This window comes from Tachysurus fulvidraco, chromosome 23 (genome assembly GCF_022655615.1).
Source record: "Tachysurus fulvidraco isolate hzauxx_2018 chromosome 23, HZAU_PFXX_2.0, whole genome shotgun sequence".
Classification (NCBI taxonomy): Eukaryota; Metazoa; Chordata; class Actinopteri; order Siluriformes; family Bagridae; genus Tachysurus; species Tachysurus fulvidraco.
This window is the reverse complement of record NC_062540.1, coordinates 8633485-8657844: the sequence shown is the minus strand read 5'-3', so window position 1 is coordinate 8657844 and position 24360 is coordinate 8633485. Positions and strand designations below refer to the sequence as shown.

The 24360-nt window shown below is 36.9% G+C and overlaps 1 protein-coding gene across 1 annotated transcript; it reads left to right on the top strand.

The window, feature by feature from the left end:
- Positions 1 to 17714: 17714 nt before the first annotated feature.
- On the top strand, positions 17715 to 21715 carry LOC113641655 (keratin, type II cytoskeletal 8-like). Its single transcript, XM_027144511.2, has 9 exons — positions 17715 to 18406; positions 19391 to 19599; positions 19697 to 19757; positions 19844 to 19939; positions 20029 to 20193; positions 20279 to 20404; positions 20538 to 20758; positions 20844 to 20902; positions 21029 to 21715. Exons 1-9 carry the CDS (start codon positions 17795 to 17797, stop codon positions 21376 to 21378), a joined length of 1899 nt encoding a protein of 632 aa, XP_027000312.1. The 5' UTR covers positions 17715 to 17794; the 3' UTR covers positions 21379 to 21715.
- The last annotated feature ends 2645 nt before the right edge of the window (positions 21716 to 24360 follow it).

Below are 24360 nucleotides of genomic sequence, written 5' to 3'. Positions count from 1 at the left end.
TTGCAGAGTGTTTCATAATATTATAGGCATTTCATTAAGAAATACAGGGTACAAAATTAGTCTTTTTATAGACAATATAGATCTATTTCCATTATTCGTCTAAATCCCTCAGAAAAACCTAACAGCTATAAATAGATTCCCAGAAGTGTCAAATTATCCCATGAATCTGTCAACATCTAAAATCCTACCACTTACAGGAAACCACTATGACCAAGCAATCAAAACATTAACAATTCCACTGAAAAGAAGAATGAACCTTTCCTCTAATCTGTCTATCCTATTCCACATAAATTTCACACATCTTAAAATTAAAAATCTGCAGCGATGGACAGACCTATCAATCATTATAATGGGGAGCATAGCAAATATGAAAAATGTGAATAATGACCAAAGTGATCAATTCACCCAATTCTAGTTCAATTCTCTAGAAATTCCACTGGAAAAAAAAGAAACAAGAAAGAAATAAAGAATCAAACTAAGCACTGAGCAAAGCTCTCAGAAGTTTAGAAGCACCTCATTTTCAAACATACAACTACAAGCCAACTACAATTTATTACTAGATGGATCTGTCCAAACCAAGCAAACAATCCTTGTTTAGAAATAGAACAATTAGAACAACCTCACTATCTACCTTGCCATTTCTCAGCACATCAGTTAAACAGCACCTTTTTTTCTTGCCTCACAAATACAGTAATCTCCACAAATCCGTAAGCTTGGTGGAAACTATTTAAAGTGAGAAAGTTATCACTCACTTCATGTAAACACACACCTACGTACAGTATATACCAACATATCAAGGAGCACGTTCTATTTTCAGTGCCGTGATTAAAAAATTGGTAAAATTGATTCAAAATTCAAAAACCTGAAAAATGTTCAGAAATTCAGATAATCCCTGCATAGACATAAACAGATTTGATCGTGCTATCAACTTTGTAGAAAAGGTTAGATTTCCCCTCATATCTAGTCTTTCATATATATTTGTATATAGTGGTGTGAAAAAGTGTTGGCCCACTTCCTGATTTTTATTTATTTATTTATTTATTTTCAGGTTTGTCATATTTTAATGTTTCAGAACATCAAACAAATTTAAATATTAGCCAAAGATAACACAAGTAAACACAACATGCAGTTTTTAAATGAAGGTATTTTATTATTAAGGGAAAACAAAATGCAAACCTACATGGCCCTGTGTGAAAAAGTGATTGCCCCTTAAACTTAATAACCGGTTAGCAGCAAGATCTGCAATCAAGCGTTTGTTACAGCGCTGTGGAGTAATTTTGGTGCACTCATCTTTGCAGAATTGTTGTAATTCAGCCACATTGAAGGGTTTTCGAGAATGAACTGCCTTTTTAAGGTCATGCCACTGCATCTCAATAGGATTCAGGTTAGGATTTTCAGAGGTGGGCTTACTGGTGTGTTTTGGATCATTGTCCTGCTGCAGAACCCAAGTTCGCTTCAGCTTGAGGTCACGAACAGCCCCAGACCCTCAAACTACCACTATGTTTTACTGTTGGCATGATGATCTTTTTCTGAAATGCAGTGTTGCTTTTACACCAGATGTAATGGGACAGATACCTTCCAAAAAGTTAAACTTTTGTCTCGTCAGTCCACAGAGTATTTTCCCAAAAGTCTTGGGGATCATCAAGATGTTTTCTGGCAAAAAAGCGGTTTTCTTATTGGAACTCTGCCATGCAGGCCATTTTTGCCCAGTCTCTTTCTTATGGTGGAGTCATGAACACTGACCTTAACTGAAGCAAGTGAGGCCTGCAGTTCTTTGGATGTTGTTGTGGGGTCTTTTGTGACATCGTGGTTGAGTCATCGCTGCGCTCTCTGGGTAATTTTGGTTGGCCGGCCGCTCCTGTGAAGGTTCACCACTGTTCCATGTTTTTGCCATTTGTGGATAACGACTCTCACTGGTTCACTGGAGTCCCAAAGCTTTAGAAATGGCTTTATAACCTTTTCCAGGCTGATAGATTTCAATTACTTCCTTTCTTATTCGTTCCTGGATTTCTTTAGATCTCGGCATGATGTGTTGCTTTTGAGGATCTTTTGATCTTTTGAGGATCTTCTACTTCACTTTTCAGTCAGGTCTTATTTAAGTGATTTAAGTTAAACACTTTTCCACACAGGGCCTTTTCCCTTAATAATAAAAACCTTCGTTTAAAAACTGCATGTTGTGTTTACTTGTGTTATCTTTGACTAAAACATTAAAGTGTGACAAACGTGCAAAAAAAATAAAAAATCAGGGAGGGGGCCAACACTTTTTCACACCACTGTATAACTGCTCAGTTCTTTACATGTTGGAGCCACATGAGGGCAGCATCTCTCCGTGCAATGTGTTCACAACGCATTACCTATTTAAAACCTGTCAAACAGAGAAAACCTCTGGGATTAAAACCGATAACCACATGTGAGAGTGTAAGAAATCACATGAAAGATATCCAGCCGTTTCCTACTGAATAAAGTATGTACATAAAGCACATGAAACACTAATGGCATTATGTTTTATTCCATAAAACACCTAGTTATTTCGTGGCTTTGGACTGAACTTTAATAGATTATTTTCTTCTTTTCTTAAGCCTTTGCCTTCATTATTATTATTTTTTGACCCCCACCTGCACATTCCTTATTTCTTTTAAACCACTTTAACTAACCAATTACCAATTACAATCTGTAAAATGTAGTTCATCTTTTTTGATGTAAAAAATGTACTTATTTAATGTACTTATTTAATACTCATTCATTCAAAGTCATGTTGTCATGGTCTTACTGATAATCACATTAACTAAATTCTAAGCTTTTGTTGCTTGCTTGTTATTTGTTGTCTATGACCATGTCCAGAGTCATCATGTGTCATCTAAACTGAGTACAACGTTAATGGTTCAAAATCCATTTGCCTCTCATCGTCACATCTGTCTGTGTTGTGCAAACTTTAAAAAAAAGGGTGTGCATGACACCCCTGACCCTGGCCTTAAATTTAGTCTTTTCCTTTGTGGATCATCTATGTTTTTGGGTTTATTAAACATACAGATTTTTTTAATTCTGTTTTTAAGTGAAATAAATCTCAAGTACATTGAGCACAACAGCCTTGTCAGGCCTTTAATGTTAGAAAAAGCAGTAAAATAACACATTCTGTAATTAGGCTTTGGAGACTGTGTTCAAATATAGATAAGAAACAGATACATATTTTTGTATTTTATTATTTGTCATCATGGAAATGTGTTGAACAGTCTATAGTAGTAGTGCTGCTTTTCTAATTTTATAACGTGGTGAAACATCTATAAATTTAAAAGCTCAAAAAAACAAAACAAACAAAACATAATCTACACATGTACACCTAAACATTCATGCAATTATCTAACCAGCCAATGATGTGGCAGTAGTGCAGTGCATTAGGTCATGCAGATACAGGTTTCGGGAATTGTTTACATCAACCATGAGAATGTGATCTCAGTGATTGTCACTGTGGCATCATCGTTGCTTCAGACAGACTGGTGTCAGACTTCTATAACTGCAGATATCCGGGGATTTTCACACACACACACACACACACACACACACACACACACACACACACACACACACACACACACACACACACACACACACACACACACACACACACACACACACACAGCAGTCTCTAGGCACATTGTGAGCGTTTAATACCATAATAATAGTCATCAGATGAATGCACAGATTTACTGAGTATTGTTATTGGCCATGTGCATCCCTTCATGACCACAATTTACCATCTTCTAATGGCTATAGAACAGCATCCTGTGTAAGTGAAGCAGTGTAAAGTTAGTGGATATTGGTATACTTAGGTCTGTTTCTGAACCTGACAGCCTTCTTGTACTAAAACCCTCAACATTACCCTAATAATACTTCTTTAGTTGCAGACACAAGCAGTAGACTACTAGGGGCCTCCCTGCATAATCTTATTATTAACAATGGCAAAGAGAATTATTATTATTATTATTATTATTATTATTATTATTATTATTATTATTATTGTTGTTGTTGTTGTTGTTGTTGTTGTTGTTGTTGTTGTTGTAAGAAGGATATACAATGTCTAATAATGTTACTTGAAATGTTTTTCAAGTAAGCATTTTAATGATAACCCAAAGTGTAATAACTAATCCTATTGTTTGTTCAGAACATTTATCAGTAAATGCCTCTCATTATATAACCTACTTAAGCTGTGAAATAGAGCAAACACCCACAGGGCAGTTGTTCAGACTGTCACTTAAAGGTTTGTGATATATGGAACAATGGCTGGAACTAACCTAATTCTATAAGTCAATACTATGTAAATAACTAGTTTTCAAACATATGTCAACATCCTGGGAACTCTGGGGTGTGGTGCTGCTAGATGAAAGCATTTGGTTTTAGATTTGGTCTAGATTTAAGGTGTTTAGAGTTTTCTACTCCTCCTCGACATAGTGAAGTGTGACTTTTGCATAAAGGTGTGGTCCAGAAATATGGAATAAAAAAAACCAAAACAAAACAAAACACACACACACACACACACACACACACACACACACACACACACACACACACACACACACACACACACACTTTTTTATTATTATTATTATTATTATTATTATTATTATTATTATTATTATTATTATTATTATTCTTTCTAATGCACCCTTGGTCATGAAAATACAAAGAATATTTCTGCCACACCCATGCAGTTTTGTTTTTAGGTCTGTGTGTGTGTGTGTGTGTATGTGTGTGTGTGTGTGTGTGTGTGTGTGTGTGTGTGTGTGTGTGTGTGTGTGTGTGTGTGTGTGTGTGTGTGTGTAAATATAGATTTGTTCTACACAGCCCACTTAATATTACATAACAGACTATCAAAGACACTGAGTACAGATCTCTAAAATACAGAAATTCTTCGGCTTCAGGCATTCTGCTGTGGATTTCTTAGTGTACTGTCAATCATTACTATGTTGTATAACCCAACGTTTTGTTTGAGATCACACTCGCTGTTTACTCAAAGTTTTAAGCACACAATTGTATATGATATCTTTTTAGCTTTGCAATATTTCTTCACTGGAACTAAGAGGCCCAAACCTGTTCCAGCATGACACTACCCTTTCTGCAGAAAGTGAGGTGCAACGAAGACATTGTCTGGTTTAAAAGGACTTGAACAGGGAGCTTCAGAATGGTGTAAACAAGCAATAAATAAATAAATAAACAAACAAACAAACAAACAAACAAACAAATAAATAAATAAATAAAATACTCTTGGGCTCAAAGATTATATAAATCTTGAATCATTTAGTTATGTTGATGTGTTGATGTAATGAGACACAATCAAATCCATGCAGGTAAAAGTGAAGCAGCTTTATCTGAATAGTCAAGAGCACAGAATTAATGAATGTTATAGCCACTTTTAAATTTCTTCTTCTTCTTTTTCTTCTTCGTCTTCTTCTTCTTCTCAATAACAATAATAATAATAATAATAATAATAATAATAATAATAATAATAATAATAATAATAATAATACTAGTAGTAGTAGTAGTAGTAGTAGTAGTAGTAGTAGTAGTAGTAGTAGTAGTAGTAGAAGTACACTGTGTTTGGTTGGAGGTCAGAGGGCACAGGATGATGTATGGGAGCTAAATATTAGAGCTAAACACTTTCCTGATCAATTCAATTCAGTTCAATTTAAATTTATTTGTATAGTGCTTTTTACAATTGACATCGTCTCAAAGCAGCTTTACAGGACATAAACATAAAACAAAAGGTTAATATAAAGAATAATATAAAGATTAATGTAATACAAAATTCAAGATTAATATTAGATAGATTTAACTGTGTTTGTATTTATTCCCAATGAGCAAGTCTGAGGTGACTCAGGCAGCAGTGGCAAGGAAAAACTCCCTTGAATGGTAAAGGAAAAAACCTCGATAGGAACCAGACTTAAAGGAGAACCCATCCTCATATGGGTGACACTGGGGTGTGATTATAAATATACAGTCTGCCAAATGTTGTATTGAAGAGGAGATTGTTGTCCTCAAAGGCCAAATGGAGTTGGCATCTCCTCTTTAGTATAGAAGAGTCTAACTGGAGCTGGTTGATCTCTAGATGCCTCAGGATTCTCACAGAATCGGCCTTATCTCAGTGAAGGTCCAAAATCTTCATGGCACGGAAGATGACCAGAGCTGGTACAATTTCTGGATGCCTCAGGATGGGTAGTAAAACAGAAGCAATGATCACATACACACATCCTCTTGTACTTTGTAAAACAGTTTTTCGTTATCTTTGTTTTATAGATCATTTACATCAACTTTTCATTTATATTTGGCTTCCATGAGTCCTTAAATAAATATATTTCAACACGGAGGTGAGAGTACATAAATAATCCACACCATGCACACAGTTTGGGATAAATTACCATATACAAACACACATTTTGCAAATAGAGTAACTGCACACAGTGTTTCACATGCTCAAGTGGCCATAGGGCAAAAGGTTGTCTTAAAGGTATCCGTTCTGCCTCACTACACATGACAATTGAGATGTTAAGAGGTAAAGTGAAGCTCTTGGCAAAATATTTAAAAACTCAGGTGTTGAAACTAGCATGAATGATGACATATGCCTCTGAACTCATAAAAACATTTCTCTTTTCAGTAAAACAAAGTTGGGCTGAACTCATTACACAAGAATGCCAATGAAGGGGATATAAGAAAACAAGTGATCTTGTTTTAGGTAATATAACATAAGGAAAGATTTAATATGTGTAACACAGCAGAGTTAGGGTTATGTAACACAGCAGGCTTGTCCTATTCTTACTGTCCTATTCTTACTTGCCTTAAATACGGATTTTTATATTTCCAAATATAAAAGTTTCACTAGAAAATATGTTTGCGTATTTTCAACAGGCTTTAAACAATTCAAATCATTTAGTAATACTTACAGAGTTTAGAGAGTGCAAAGACACCTTGTTAGTTAGACTGCATTATTATGTGATGGTGTCCTATAATAATAGACATTGTTAAAAAAAAACCACAATTATTAGAAAAACTATGATAATTAATGTATTGGTTTTGTCATGGATGAAAAATGTTATGACGTTCAAGAGCAAACATGCAGAAGCAGACCTAAAACAGATCACAGTTCTCTCATAGCACTGGCATTAGAGCTTTCACTCTAATGAAGGTTTTTGGTGGAATGTAGTCAGAGATTTATTAGATTCTTAGAGAGACGTGATAAAATCTTAATGGTGTGTAGTAAATCGCAAAGCAACTAGCATTTTAGTTAATTTCTCTAACATTTATCTATTTATCCATCAACAGTAAAGTGTCACAGATTTTATATAATAATTTTCAGAGAATATGATTTTTCTTTTTGAACAGTTTAAAGAATCAATTAACAAGAATCAATTATTAACACACTATAGTTTCATTTGAGCCTGATTAAGACAAGGTATGATAAAGATATTTACACTGCACACAGCAGTGAATTTGATATCTTAACTCCCATTAGTAGCAACAATTGTGGTGGTGGGCCAGACTGGTACAAGCTTACAAAAATCTAGCATATTTGTTTTACGATAAAAAGAAACGTAATCAGATCTTTGCGGTTTGGAGTGTCATTCCACCGAACTACTCACTGTACCTGACAACCACACCCATATGTGTTTTTTGAACATCCAATTTTAGAGTTAGTCCACCTCTTTGTTTATAATATGCTCCACTTTTCTGGAAAGATATTCCACTAGAATTTGGAGCGAGATTATGGGGTTGTATGCTCATTCGGCCAGAAGAGCATAGTGAGATCAGGCACTGATTTCAGGTCTGGGGTCAAGTCAGCATTCCAGTTGATCCCAGAGTTGTTCAGTGGGGTTGCGGAAAAGACTTTGTGCAGGATACCAAAGTTCTTCTACTTTAACATTTGCAACCATGTCTTCATATAGCTAACTTTGTGCACAGGGGCATTGTCATGCTGGAACAGGTTTGGACCTCTTAGTTTCAATAAAAGGAACTGTAATGCCACAGCATAACAATTGCATGCTTCCAACCAATGCTAGCAACAATTTGGGAAAGACCCACCTATAGTGTAGGTTTAAGCCACATCCTATGCCAAAGGCTTTGCTATTAGTGTAACTAATCCAAGGATATATGTTAATTTAACAGGACCAAATATCAAAAAGTCAAAGTGAGACACATATAATCCCCAAGCTGTTTGTCATGTATAGAGAGGTGTGTCCCAAACTACTTCCCAGAGTGTCCATGTACTGACTGGGAATCGAACCTATACTGCAGCAATGAGTGCGCAGGAACCGGTTGCTGGACCACCAGGAGGCTCCTTTATATACTATTCCTAATTACTTTAAATAATAAGCTGATAGTATATCATGGTCCCAACAATACACAAATAATTTTAGTACCAAATTGGTGCAGCAGTATTGATTTTTTCTTTTTTCATTAAATATATAGTACCATTTTGGTAGGCAATGCCCTGTTTAGTACAGCAAGCTGTCAAAAACAAGCTCCCACTCACACATACACATACACCTGCACACAAAACACACATTTAAACACAGCTTTGAGGTGTGGCCCGATCAAAGCACCAAGATACAGTTACAGCGCCAGATGCCCTGCAGAGGCAACGACAGGCCAGTGTGTATAACTGACAGATAATATAGGCAGGTTGACTCACTGCACAAATAGTGGTGTCATGAAGAATGACTTTGTCTAAATGATGTACATTTTATTCTAACAAGTCACATAGGCACACAAACAAGATGGCAGTGGCACATTTGGACACTAAGCACTCTGAAAACAGATGCACCTTTTATACTTTCTGCATTGTATTCTTAGTACAAGTATTAGAGTAGTAGAGTATTTAGCAGTGTGAGTGTTATATACAGTACAGCAGTGAGGTGCTATTAGATATCGGCAGGAGTTGCAGTGTACTGTTCTCCAACAATTTTATCCACTTTATCAGTATCTCTGCAGAGCTAGCCAGACCACTCTGTGGTGTATTATACCTACCGGAAGAACACAGGTTGGTGCTGGCAGTCTTTTCTACAGATCACAAATGGCAGTGCAATATACGCTCCATTCCTGTTTAGAATCAAGCTTACTTTGAACCTGAACTGAAGATGAAGTGAGAGATTTTCTGTCATATCTTTCTTTCTCTCTGCTTGCATGAGTTTATTAGTATAAACACTGGATGGCTCAAGGGCACCGCAACCCTCACCGCAAGCTCAAAAAACCAGCATCTGCTGCCTAAGAACTGAGTTTCTAGATATTTATTGATGCATTTTAAAAACAAGACACTGTACGAATGAGTTGCAGTCATTATCCTGCATTATCCTATAAACTTGAAACAATGAGGATAGCTGTTGACCATATACATTGAAATTAATTAAATAATTCATTCATCCATCCATTCATTCATTCATTCATTCATTCATTAATTCATTCATTAATTCATTCATTCATTCATTTGCATTTATCTTTACTCATGGCTTTATCCTGGTCAATGTCAGAGTTTACATATTTATTGTTTCCTCATAAGAATGGGTCTTCATGTTTCTGGTTTCAGACTGTTTACACAGAAAATCTATACCACATTACAATGCTTTCTGGTTATGTTTTACTTTAGATTCCATCCTTTGACTGTAGTTGAATTAATAATTCTGGCCTCCAAAGACCAATGTAGGCAATGCTTTCTAAAGTTAATATGGTATTACAGTGGACATTTGGATATTTGATGAACCCTTTAGGTTTCCATTACTTGTAAGTTTAAAGTTAGATTTGCATACTGTACATTGTACAAACAATGACAACATACTCTACTTTTATTCATATTCCAAACACTTCCAAAATGAGGCATTTAAAGAAACTACATGGGCCTTTTATTTTAAGTTTAATAGATAAAAGTTACAGTTAATACTAAATAAACTAAAAATAATTGAGACTATGTATTTCCATCTTATGTGATATATGTATTTGATATGGGAGGCATGGCGGCTTAGTGGTTACACGGTTTCTGTTCCCATCACATCTGTGTTGTATGAAGTTTGCATAGTCTCCTTGTGCTTCAGGGTTTTCTTCCAGGTACTCTGGATTTCTAATATACAGTATATAAAGGGTGCACTTCATGTTTCAATACTTTTATAAAACTCACTTCTGGTTTGCTGTATCAAACAATATGAAATGCATTAGGTATTTCTTTTACTATTTACTATTCTAAACTCTGATTTATGAACTTTTTTTTGATTACTCAATGGCTGTTGTTTCTTAATAATGCAATCCCTAAGAATATGTAAATGAATCGTTTCTTTGTAGCTTGCATGTGAACAGTGTAGCGGGAAAGAACAAAAGTCTCATCAAATAATATCAATTTAAATGTGAGTTTTCTCACAGTTGTCTATTCTTCTTCTTCTTTCATCTTGCTTTCAGTTTTGGCACATGGATGTGTGAAAGGACCTCGCCTTTAAAATACATCCATTATTCCACATCTGTAATATCTCAGATTATTACTTAAGCATTATTTGGATTCCCTCTGGTTATTGGTTTCTGGAGGATCTAAACAGATATTTTAATAGCAGAAATATGATATTATTGTAAGATGGTTTTGAATTTTGAAAAGAGTTTAGAAGTTCGCACATGTAAGTTCACACAGTTTTAGCACATCATTTCTGGGTAACAGGACTTCATTAAATGGTATCATAAACAAGAGAGTAGCTGCAATATGTAAGGTGATAGTAATTTCTACTTATTTCTTGACCCTCAGACCTGAAGGTATTATTGTGTGTGCAAATAAAAATATAAAAGAAAAAAACAAACAAACATAAAAGCTTTTAACACAGTTGTTTATCATAAACAACAATGCAGAAAGCATTTTACTGGCATTTGTCTGTTTTACTCTATAATACGTTTATTATATCATCACTCACTGTCTAGCCAAAAAAAAACACTTTCCTGAATTTAACCAAGTGAACAGGTTTTCCATTGAAAATTACTGCAGTGATTAATACGTTTCAGCCGGTAACAAGTTATTTAACCCTAACTAATGCATTGAGTCGTTTCTCATTTCTTAAACATCTATGTCAGAAAACATATCCTGTGGTCATGCAAAAGGATTTCAGAAGGGTCAAATTACTGGCCTGTATCAAAAATCGAGAAAGGAGATTGCTAAAAAAACAACTAAGGAGATTAAAAATGACTTACGAACTATCCTACACATTATCAAAACCTGGATGGATAGTGGTGTACCATCTACTGTACCATCAAGATTTTTCTTCTGAATGTGATAAAAAAAAAAATCTTGAATGATCATGATCAGAGATTTCTTAAATGATTGTTGAAATAAAATGATTAAAAAAAAAACACAACAGTAGAACTCTGTTTAAACAACTATGGAAAATGGTGACAGAAAGAGCATTTTCACACACACACACACACACACACACACACACACACACACACACACACACACACACACACACACACACACACACACACACACACACACACACACACACACACACACACACACACACACACACACACACACACACTCAAGGGACTGGAAACAAACAGCTGTGTAGACTTAAGAAAGCCACTTGTCATGTGATCTGAGGAGTCCAGATTGACCCTGTTCCAGAGTGATGGGCACATCAGGAAAATAAGAAAGGTAGATGAAGTGATGCATCCATTATATCTTGTGCCTAATGTACAAGCCTGTGGCTAATTTGGTCAGGTCTCAGTTCAGCAATGTTATGTGCCCAAAGATGAGGTCAGCTGACTACCTGAATATACTACATGAGCAGGTTTTTCTATCAGCGAGCATGAGAGACTATTTTCACACATGAATTATCCACCACAAGTCCAACACATCTCAATGATACTCAGTCAGTATTGATAGACAGTAGGAGTGTCTAACTTCCCCTCAAATATTCAGTTCAACATAAATCAACTTGTTAACAATACATCACAAGCCTCTTTTCTGATCATTTTGCAATGCATTATAGGATCAATTTGAGTTTAACCTTTCTTTTCTATATTTAATACAATATATAAATGTAATACAATAAATCCCATTTTATCTTTATCACTTTAATCTTTGCTCTAATAATCTCCAGATTCTGTGATATGAACTGATGTGAAATAAATCAGCTTTTATAGCATGAATACCACACACCGTTTTCCCCATTTAGTAACATGTCTGAACTAATAACTTTATATATATTACTGAGACCTTTTAGATTCTTTTAGAAACTTTGCTCTCCTTATGAACGAAATATATGTATGACAATGTGGAACAAAATGTTCACATGTGAGGAGTGAATCTGACCCAGTTTCCCAGTATACAGTATACAAGGTGGCTGACTGTAATACATTAGGATAAGAGCAGTTATTGTGGGCATCAGAAGTCAGTCTAGGTTGATATTTGATATCATAATGCACAATGATAAGGGGGATTCCTCAGATCATCTTTCTCTCAGTAACCTCATAACCATTTTTGGAAGTGAGAGTATGGAGTAATGTGCATGACATGAGAAAACATTTTATTTATTTATTTATTTATTTATTTGTATTTGTATTTCAATCTTTTTATTGAGGAAGTATCAAACACAGTCATGTACAAACAGTTTACAGGTATTTCCCCTTAATTTTTTGTTATTTTAAAACACAATAAAACAGTGAGTAAAGAAAAAAGGCGTATACTGTACAGTACAGGAGACAGAAAACACACGCAAAAACAATTAATAATAATAAAAAATACAAGTAACAAATAAAAAATAAAATAAAATAAAATAAAATAAAAAGTAGGGGGGACTGAAGGTGCTTTAGAGGCTTTCCAGAGAAGTAAAATGCACTGTCTAGCCACAAGTGACATAAATGTCAATATATCAGCCTGAGCAGGGTCAGTTAACATAGAGTTAACCTGGAGTCCAAATACAGCTAAGAAGGGATCTATAGATGAACCTGAATTCTAAGAACTTTAGAGAGAATCATGGAATACTGGCTCCAGAAGTTGTGAAGTCTAGGGCAGGAGAAAAACATGTGACCAAGATTACATGGGGTACCGTGACACCGCTCACACTGATCGGTTATCTGTGGATAAATTTTGGATAAACGAGACCTTGAATAGTGAACCGTGTATACTACCTTAAACTGAATTAGTTGCAACCTTGTACAGTATGTGCTGGAGTGAATACATGATAATGCCTTTTCCCATTGCTGATCTGAAAAAGTTATTCCTAGCTCTTGTTCCCAAGACCTCTGAATTTTAGCTGTTGAATAGGTGTCAAAATCCATTAACTGTTTATATATTATTGATATAATAGATTTCTTGTTGGGCTTAAGAGACAGCAGCTCTTCTCCCAAAGTTGAGTATTAGGAAGTGAAGGATGGGAAGGGAAGAGAGACGAAGCACAGTGCCTAACCTTAAAGTAGTGAAATAAATGAGCAGCCGGGAGTTTCATTACAGATGACAGAGTGGAAAAACTTGAGAAAAGGCGATCTTTATTCAGGTCTTTAAAACTTTTAATGCCACACTTTTCCCACTGTACGGTATATACACAGCATCAGTCAGGCCAGGGGGAAATAAGTGATTTTTCGTTATAGGCATTGTGGTTGAGGCTGAAACAAACTTGTCATTATTCCTGAATTGCGACCAGATTTTAATATGAGAAAACATTTTAGGGGCTGTGGCTGGTCTGGGATCTGTAGGACTGGGGAGAAGGGTGCAGCAGTAAAGAAAAGGTTTTCACCTGTGTTTTCCTGGCAAATAAAATGTGTCTAAACAAGTATGAATATATACGTTTTTAGTACTCCTTTTTTGCAGTTCTGCCATTATTTTAAAGCAAACTCCAAAATCCAGCCAAACTTACCTGTTTTTTTGACATACATCAATAATCCAAGGACAGATTTTCTTCCTTTTCCTCCTAATGCAGTCTCCTAAATATAAATATTCTGAGCACATGCAAACACTTTCATTATTTATTAAATAAGATCTATGTACAGTAATCGTTAAGAAATAATACTTATTGTTTTCCACCCTAAATAATATCATTGCAATATACTAATGCCCATTTATTTCTGTAGGTTTATTTAGAAATGCAGCAGTCAGCATCAGGCTGGGTTATTAAAACAAAAAGAGCCACATTATTATAAACATTCATTCTGTTGGGCAGTTGTTTTCAGGATGAACATACAGAGCTACATTCTACTGAATGCGTTATAGCATTCAACAAATAGCACTTCTACTTACACATAGTAATGCATTAGTTAATGTAGCTCCTTAAACAAACTGGGCCTTTTGGTACCTTCTAGCACTTTTAGAGGTACTGATATTACACTTTCTGTAACTGGCAGACAAGTAAAATCCTATCAAAACAAACAAACAAAAAAAATCCATATGACATTTGCTGTTATCTTGACCCTTGACACTGCATCTTGGAATAGAGATGAGTTGTTTTATATTGTCTATATCTTCTCTGCCATTTCAGTCGTTTAGTAAGCAAAAGAGAGCAAGATCATCTTGATTACATTTTGGCTTTGTAAACAACATGCTTTGGTGCAGTATTGCTAGTGTTTGCTAGTGATTCCTAATTTTCTGGGACTGGAAAATTGGGTAAAGATTTGATCACTGCTCTCCATATAATACTTGTAAACCCCACAAACAGAAGCACTGAAGGTAGATATATTGCATTTATTTTTATTTATTTATTTATTATTTTTTGCATTCGAAAACATGAATCATGATATTGTGATGCATCTTGATATATCAAATAGTGACATATAGCTTCAACATATAATTGTGACCCAGACCTTATATGTTTTCCCATCTCATATAGGTGAAACAAACAGTGCAGAAGTAGGCCTGCCTTCAAACGTTCAGTAGTGATCAAAGTCTTTTCTCAAGACACTTCAAGCGGCACCGTTTGATGAAGGTTCATGCAAATCTCCCAAAAATAACCCTATCTGAACTTATCTCAAGGTTAAAACATTGGATGAGGACAAAAGAAGGTGTTTTGGAAGAACATTCTGACAAAGTGAAGCAACTATTTGTTTCTTTAAAAGAATTCTGAGGAGAAAAAGATGGAAGGTGCTTAATAAGTAGACAAAGTTAGTATGAAATTTTAATTCTTCAGAGAGGGCGATGATCTTATCAAGGGTCACTGCAATGGGAGAAAAAGTCAGGCACCCATCGGCAGCATCCTTCAGCCGTTCTGCTGATAGAGACCTTGTAACCTCACCTTTGTCAGAACCAGCCACTGACACCACATATCATGATGCTTTTTTAATGCTATCTTTATTGTTTTCGTTTTACTCTCATTGTGTCAATGTTTAAACAAAACTGAAGTGTAGTACAACGCAAAAGCCGCATCTTAAGGTCATATCTGACTCCAATAAAAAAGCAAAAATGATCACTGCCTTCATTCGGCACCAATGTGGATGGTCTACAAGTGTGAAAATAGCCAATGCGCATGCATGTTGTGAAGTGTGCAAGCAGTCACAATGATTTATACGTCTGTCCACTCTTGAGTTTTGTTGGTCACATTGCTGTCTCATTTGCACAGTAAAGAGAAAAAATGCTCTTTGTGTATGTTTTGCACATTCATATGCATCAGGCACTTTTAAACTAGTGAAATAATATGATATTGCTAAAGCCCAACACTATTCTTCTGTTCAGTGACACTATTTAAAAAACTCATCTTGAACAACTCTATGCAGGAAAAAACTCAGGTGACCTCAGGGCATTAACTACAGGCAGGTGATTTTCATAATCTGAATGGCACTCCCAGAAAATCGACTGAAGTACCTGTGTGACTGAACTGATATAAACAAATTTTTCCATAAATAATTTGAAAAAGCTTTTGGACTTATCTCACCTATTTAGGTATGCCGCAGGTTTTGTAGAATACTCTGACAGACGATGCCAAAGTAGTAACATATTTGTGGCTTTGCTGCATATCAAGTGGCAAGTAAAAACAAATAACTCTGTGAAAGATTCTAAAGATAATAGAAAAAGGCTGCACTGAGCTCAAATATCAGAATCGCAGTGCATTGATCTTTAAATAGGGCCAGTATTTAATTGTTGTTTTTCTTCTTTAATTCTCAATATATAAAGTTGATTCCACTAAATTAATTATTTGCGCCCATTACAGGTTATATTTCTATGTATTCAAAGTCTGTTTTACAGAGTAGCATGTATTAATCACCCACAAACCACAATATACTTTGGGGGCCATAAACAGTCACCTATTGTTATGTTGGAATGTGATTACCTAGTGCGTTATTTACTCTAAAGATGACAAGTTTTGCAGAAAGATTGGAGCATATCAAGTCACAGAAATGATGCTCTGATGTTAAAATGTATTAGTAGCATACAAAACTTATTTATCTATCTATTTTTAATGTTTTTTTTATCTTTATTTATTATTAATGTACAATTATTTACATGTATTATATAGACCGTTTTTTTTTCTTCTTCTGTCAGTTGGTTATGGTGTAAAATAACATTTCCCCAAGAAACAGGCAACAATAAACCTGGCGTCCAGTAATTCCTGATTGCGTCAGACATGAAGCACTCCAATGTGGTGAACTCGTAATGACCTATTCAGAATTGGGAAATTTCTGATAGCGTGTGAAGGCAGCATCACTGTCATGTTCATGAAACCATTCTGGCCAATATCCGTTAACCTCTCTATTCAATCTCAAGACATACACATGTACAATCATGCCATGTTCAGAATCACTGTGATCACATTTTTCACCATTGTAATTTTTGATGTGAACATTACCCAAACTAGTCCGTATTTACATGATTTTATGCATTGTACTGCTGCCACACAAACTTCTAAATAGGTAATTGCACAAATGAGTAAGGATGATCCTAAATAAAGTGTTCAGTTAGTGTACATTGATGATATTTTATTCAGAAGAGGAAATAAATACATAGCATACAAGGCCTAGTATCTGTCTATTTGACTATAAACACTGTGTATCAACATGTACAAATGCTCATATCTATACAAATACATATGACCTCATACAAAAATCTTGCTCCCTCAGATCTACGACTGGTCCCACTATCTCTCACGGTAAGAAGAAGGTACAGCAAGACTTTCTGTTCTGGAACTGTGGTGGTGAAATTAACTTCTCAAGACCTAGCACTTATTTTCCCTTTGTTTTAAGTGTATCTTAAAAGAAAATAGTCTTAGTCTGCAACCTAGTGAACCAGCGTTAATAAATTAATTGATGGAGACTTCGAAGCACTTTTGTACATTGCTCTGGATAAAGGCATCTGCTAAATGCCATAAAAGTCTAATCATAACTTATAGCAACATGAAGTTGGAAGATTTTTAGATAACGCCACCTACAGGTACATGAAGCAATAATAGCACAAACAATGGACACTGACAGACTTTGAAGTACACACCATCTACTGTACGTACTACAGACAGCACATGTATTATTATGTAATATAAACAAACCCTAACAAACTACAATACGAATACAAATCTTGTACTTGCCAAGAATTTATGTGAGAACTTACTTTCTCTAGTGTGTACCTATGCAGCAGGGTGTGTCAAAGCCTCCTCCCCCATAAACCATACATGTGTAGTCAGTACCTGCACAGGGGAGACGGGGAGGATGCACCAGAGGTGGAGTGGGAGGGGCTATATGACTCCACCTGTCAACAGCATAGACTTTAAAAGCTGTTCGCCACCACAGAGAAGGCACTCAGAGGGAACATCCTCGTAGTAAGCGCTCTTTCCCTCTCCACATTCGCATTCTCTCACCAGCAGTCATGAGTGTCAGACACCAGAGCAGAAGCTTCTCATCCAAAAGTAGTTCACGTCGCCATGGAGGCGTTGTCAGCAGTGGTTTCTCCAGCCAGACTTATACTGCACCCAGCAGCTCCAGGATGAGCTATTCTGCTGGCTTCCGCCGTGCCGGCTTTGGCGGCTCTGGCTTTGGTGGCTCTGGCTTTGGTGGCTCTGGCTATGGCAGTCTCGCTGCCATTGGCGGTGGCGGTGGCTCTGGCTATGGCGGTGGTGTCGGCATTGGCAGTGGCATTGCTGCTAGCTCAGGCTTCAGCCTGGGTAGCAGTGCTAGGGGTTTTGGAGCAAGCTATGGTCTTGGTTCAGGTATTGGAGCTGGCTTAAGTGCAGGTGGTGCCTATGGTGTGGGTGCTGGTTATGGTTTAGGAATAGGAGGAGGAGGACGAGGAGGAGGAGGTGCAGGACCAGGTTTTGGCATTGGTGGTTTTATGCAACCACCAATCACTGCTGTCACAATCAACCAAAGCCTCCTTGCCCCACTACACTTGGAGATTGACCCCAACATCCAGATTGTCCGCACAAAAGAAAAAGAGGAGATCAAGACCCTCAACAACCGCTTTGCCTCCTTTATTGACAAGGTGGGTCATCTGATTTTCACAGTTTTGTCCTAGTTAATACCTGTAAGATCTTTGAGAAATACTCAGTAGAAATTCAGTAACATCTTAGAAGAGACCATGCCCATGTCTCAGAATGATTGTCAGAAGCTTATTGACTAGCCTAAATATGGGAAATCTGTCTCTTCTGTGTTTTAACAGATTAAATCTTAAACACAAAAGTTTCCATAGAATTTTAGTTAATTTGTGCAAGACTTGGTTCATTTTGCATAAACATTTCTCTAACAACAATAGTTTGCTTTAAGTAAGATTCTAGCTTGGAAAGTGTAACTTAGGATGCTTTAATTAAGTGCAAGCAACTTCCCATTTACTTTGATGGAGGCACTATATGTGAGTTTGTATGGGTTTCGTATGTGTTGCAAATCTATTGTTAATCAATACATGCAGGAGGAAACCTCCATTAAATACCATATCAGTGTTGTTACAGTGTGCTTGTGGATCCCTTTCATTCTTTTCTATTGTTCATTTTCATAATTGGAAGTTTCATTTGCTGAAGCCTTAAGGCATTTATTGTAATATTCATATTATTAAAACTATTATGTTTATTATGTTTTGAATTCTAAGAAAACACAATAATTGTTAGTATAAGTCTGTATATTTGGGGCAAATACTTATCATGCCTGTTTTGGCCTGGCAATATTGTTGCCAAAGGCTGCCAGAGCCCTTGCCAAGAAGCTTTGCTAAAATTGTGCTAAAAGCAGATATATAAACTGAACATGGCCTGAAGAAGACAATGTAGTTCAATCTGGATCAATCTGAACTACCTCTGCCTTACTGTATACATTCTAGGCTGTTTGAATGCACACAGTGACAGGGGGTTCGGCGAAGTGACAGGGGGTTTAGAACTTGCTAATATTTAAAATATAATTTATTGAGCAAAACCTTCCTTAGAAATAATTATTTTCCTAATATTAAAATCTATTCTATATGTGTTCATTCTTTCTGTAGGTGCGTTTCCTGGAACAACAGAACAAGATGTTGGAGACCAAGTGGAATCTTCTTCAGGAACAGACCACATCACGTTCCAACATTGATGGCATGTTCGATGCCTACATTTCCAACCTGCGCAGACAGCTTGATAACCTTGGAAGTGAGAGGATTAAACTAGAGGGAGACCTGAAGAACATGCAGGGCATGGTGGAGGACTATAAACACAAGCAAGTTATTTAACCTGTAGTTTGCTGATACTGCTTAAATTCTGTTTGTCGTAGTTGCATAATTTTGTGGGCTTAATCTGTTCTTATTTCTTTGCAGGTATGAGGATGAAATCAACAAGCGTGCTACTGCAGAAAATGAATTTGTTGTCCTGAAGAAGGCAAGAGCCATTACTATACTATTGTTCAACTGTATTAAAACGTCATGTTTTTTTATGGATTTTAAACTATACTTGTCCTCCAACAGGATGTCGATACAGCCTACATGCAGAAAGTTGAGCTTGAAGCTAAAGTTGATGGAATTCAGGATGAGATCAACTTTCTCAGAGCTGTGTATGATGCGGTAAGAGAATGATCCAATTATATTTACACTATGATTTGATTAAAAGGCTGTGTTGCAAAATATTTCTCCTTGGTGTCTTAAACATTCAGGAGCTGCAGGAGCTTCAGGGACAAATCAAAGACACATCAGTCATTGTTGAGATGGACAACAGTCGCAACCTGGATTTGGATGCCATTTTGTCTGAGGTCCGTGCTCAGTATGAGGAGATTGCCGCTCACAGTCGTGCCGAGGCTGAGTCATGGTACAAGGAGAAGGTAAGAAAAAGACTTTGGACACTGGGAGAAATATTGTAATAACATTAAGAACCACTGAGTTTGTGCTTTTCTTCTCATTTACCAGTTTGAGGAAATGCAGACATCTGCTGGCACCTTTGGTGAAGACATTCGCACCACCAAGGCTGAACTTGTAGATCTCAACCGCATGATCACACGAATAACGAATGAAATTGAGTCAGTCAAGGGACAAGTGAGCTATAGTCTTATCTTTTCTGGTCCATGTGTCTAATTTAGTTGCACAAGTCATAGTTTAAAGTGACAAAATTCTACTCAGACAGCAGTTTCAATTGTATATGGTTTCTTCATGTTCTTCTTTTTTGTAGCGCATCAGCTTGGAGACACAGATTAAAGAGGCTGAGGAACGGGGTGAGGTGGCAGTGAAGGATGCCAAACATCGTCTTAAGGAACTAGAAGATGCCCTGCAGGGAGCTAAGCGGGACATGGCCCAACAAGTGCGTGAATACCAGGAGCTTATGAATGTCAAACTGGCCCTGGACATTGAAATTGCCACCTACAGAAAACTCCTAGAAGGAGAGGAATCTAGGTCAGTTATCTTATACCATCATATTATGACTTAAAATTGCATTATTCATTTGTCTCTAAAGTGCATGGTATGCATCCATTCACAGGATTACCTCTGGTGGTGGAACTGCAACAATCCACATTCAGGAAACCAGCACTAGTGGTGGTAAGTGTAATATGCATGTTGTTACTTTGATACATTTAATTATATCAAATACATCTGTATTTAATTGTAAATAGCATTCAAGTTTAGATAAGGAAGGCAATTTTAATTTATGTATTTTTTTTCCAGGTTCTGGACACAGTGCTGGTTATGGTGGCGGTTATGGCAGTGGTTATGGCAGTGGTTATGGCGGTGGTTATGGAGGTGGTTATGGAAGTGGTTATGGCAGTGGTTTTGCTGGTGGTATGGGTATCGGATTAAGTGGTGGTTTGGGTGGCGGTTTGAGTGGTGGATTGAGTAGCGGATTGAGTGCTTCCTATGGCTATGGTGGAGGTTCTGGCATTGCACTGGGGGGTGGCGGTGGCGGCTTTGGTTCCAGCATTGGTTTAGGAGGTGGCTCTGGATTAAGTTTAAGTGGACAAAGAGGTGAATATTCGATGTCTCGTTCCTCTATGATATCCAAATCCATGCGCCACTAAGCATCCTGTGCTCATGCAGTCCATCCATGACTACCTCCAGATACATCCTTTTTGCCTCTGGAAAAAAATGTATTGGAAAAAAAATAAGACTAATCAACCATAGCCATAGCATCTCCATCTGTCATTCAATACCACCATTACCACTACTCACCCACATTTATCCCTATATATGCCTAGCACAATATACAGTTATTTAAAGACCATCCACTGACCTGCATCCAATATGTTGATGTGTCTCACACAAAGTATATCATCTCAGTGCAAGAAACGAACAGTGAATATCTACAGAAAAGATGGCATCAAATGTTTAAAGAATAAAAGAACTAAAAAAAGACAATGGAAGGGGTTTGTGTCTTTTTGTAACCTGTCATTCTGTTTCTAAAGGAAAATACAAAAACAGCCTTCAAAATATGGTAAAGGTTAATCAAAATAAGGAGACAAGTCACACTGCCAGCGGGTTTCTTCATTTTTCATACAGTATGATGTAAAATGGACTTGCAATCTCCTATAATCTTTCTTTCTAGAAAGGAAATCATGTAACCTGTGTTAACGTGATGGACTATAGGATTGTTTTTAAGGTCTCTATTCGCATATTCCTCTGACAGCTGTCCTTTAATATCATAAAAAAAATTGATGCAATTTGTTTGCTTAGCATTAATACTGAAGAAAGTGGGCAGAAAAAAGACTTTCAACACTTAACCAGATACTGTAAGAACATCAACTGGCCTGACATTACACACAAACACTAAATAGCTACAAAAGCCACTCACCAAGCATGACAGCTGTAAAGCATGACCAGTTGATGTTCTTTAGAACACACATTACAATGTGTAACATTGCGTTATGGATAATACTGAAATAGTTAATAATTTTTCATGATGCAGTCATTAGACTGTGGATGTTAAATAAAGCATTTGACATTTGGACATTGGGGGGGGGGGGCAAGCAGGAAATGGTTGGCAAAGGAAACAAATACATGCAAACACCAAATGCTGTGTATGAAAACAGCAAGAAAATATATTGTTATAAGGTCTTGCTCAGGGCCCCAGGAGTGGCAGCTTGGTGGCACTGGCACTGGGATTCAAACTCACAAAATGAACCAAAAGAGAACATTATTCAGACCAGACAAGTCTTGGTACAGGTTGTTTAGACTGGTACTGTACAAACTAATTTATTGTGTACACATATGAACAAGCCACGATGAGATCTTAAACCTCTTCAAGACCATCTCAAAACATGGCTGTTGGGCTATAAAGATGAGCTAAGAGACTATTTTAACCTTGAAGATACAATTGCAGCCTTTTTTTAAGTATAAAATCCAAGACTCGTAATTGTATAATTTATATTGACTGTTTTGTGACTATTGTCTTCATAGTATATAATTTTACAAGATTTTCACTTAGAATTTTTAAAAAATTGTAGGACCCTTTAATAACTATGTTTGGATTGGATTACATCACACTTTTACAGCTCATTCATAAGAAATAGCTTTTCACAGTAAAAATATATGGGCTTGCTCTGGTTTCCACACCCAATCCAAAGACATGTGCTGTGAGTTGACAGACAGTCAATGAGTAACATGGCTTAGATGCAGCGTTTCTCAGGGACAGGAAAGATTGGCAACCTAGAGTGGTATGTGGTTAAGTCTATGAATGTCCTAGAGCACAGTTACTCAAATATAAACCTGAAAGTTCCACTTACCAAATTTCCATTCAGTCCAAGGTACAGAAAAATGACGGTCAAATTCCAAAACTAAAACCAAAAAAACTGCAATCCCCAAAACTTTCAAACTATAAACAAAAAAACGACATGGTAGGCCTTTTAGTGTGAAAGGTGGTACCTTCTTTGTGCCACCAATTATTTAAAGTTGGGCAAAAAAGGTGTGAGGGCCAGGCGGAGGAACTGATGTAAGTGTTCATTGGTGAGTGTGCTGCAGTATGTTGGTGAGATGAAGATGGTGAACAAGGTGAGATGAAGGGCCATCTTCTGCAGGAGAGGAACACCTGCTGCAGTAACCATCTTCGTCCAGAAGGTGACAGGGTCACAGTGAGATTCCTGCAGTTCTAAGATTTCTTGGAGCTCAATTAGCTCTGTTTGCAGAGAAGCAACATTTGCCCATGGGAAGACTTTCGTGGCTTCAGTTAAGAATTCTGCAATATTTTTGACAAGAAATGGATTTTCGATGCACAAGAAGAGTTGATTTCCAAGAGGGAAATCTTCAAAGCAAGTTTGGACATTTTTAATCAGCTTTCCCAGGAATTTTGCATAATTGTGACGGTGATGTTTTCCTGAGTGATCCAAAGTGAAGCAGGTTCTGCTGTACGTCACATTTGAACACCTCCAGCTTCCTCTGAAAAGCATGGACAGCTGACATGAGGTCACACACTGCTCTGTTTTTGCCCTGGAACTTCATATTAAGGTCACTGTGATTTGAAGTAATGTCAGTTAGAAAAGCAACTTCCATTTCCTCTTCATTCTTCATGAAATCCACAAACGGTTTGGCACTCATCTGATTCAACAGAAATGTCTCCAGCTCTTTCCGCAGTCCCCAAACCGCTCCAGTACCTTACCTGTATTAAGCCACTGGACACTGAAGTGAAGGAGCAAATCATTAAATGTTGCATTCACCTCTATTAGAAATGAAAAACGATGTTGCAGAGCAGAGGATGCTCTCAGATAGTTGTCAAGTTTCATGACTATTGTCATTACTTCCGAGTACCTTTCTCCAAGGCTGGCACACAAAACCATCTGGTGAATTATGCAGTGGTATGCCATGAGGTTAGGGTGGTCGGGGCATGCCATCAGTAGCAAAGGAAACAACACGCTTCAGGCTTATCTCTCTGTCCCTATGCATCTGTGTCACTGCTTCATAAATGTCCAAACCCCCCCTTGTGTGTCCATGGAGGTTTGTGAGACCCAATACATACAGTATTCATAAAATTCTCCCTTTTCTTCATCAAAAAATCAAAGACCATGAGTTGT

Bases quoted from the DNA above. Each gene is read 5' to 3' on its own strand.
- LOC113641655 (XM_027144511.2), top strand. From the start codon at position 17,795: ATGAGTGTCAGACACCAGAGCAGAAGCTTCTCATCCAAAAGTAGTTCA. The intron at 19,600-19,696 runs GCAAGTTATTTA...ATTTCTTTGCAG, and splicing joins GTGGAGGACTATAAACACAA to GTATGAGGATGAAATCAACA. The intron at 19,758-19,843 runs GCAAGAGCCATT...GTCCTCCAACAG, and splicing joins AATTTGTTGTCCTGAAGAAG to GATGTCGATACAGCCTACAT.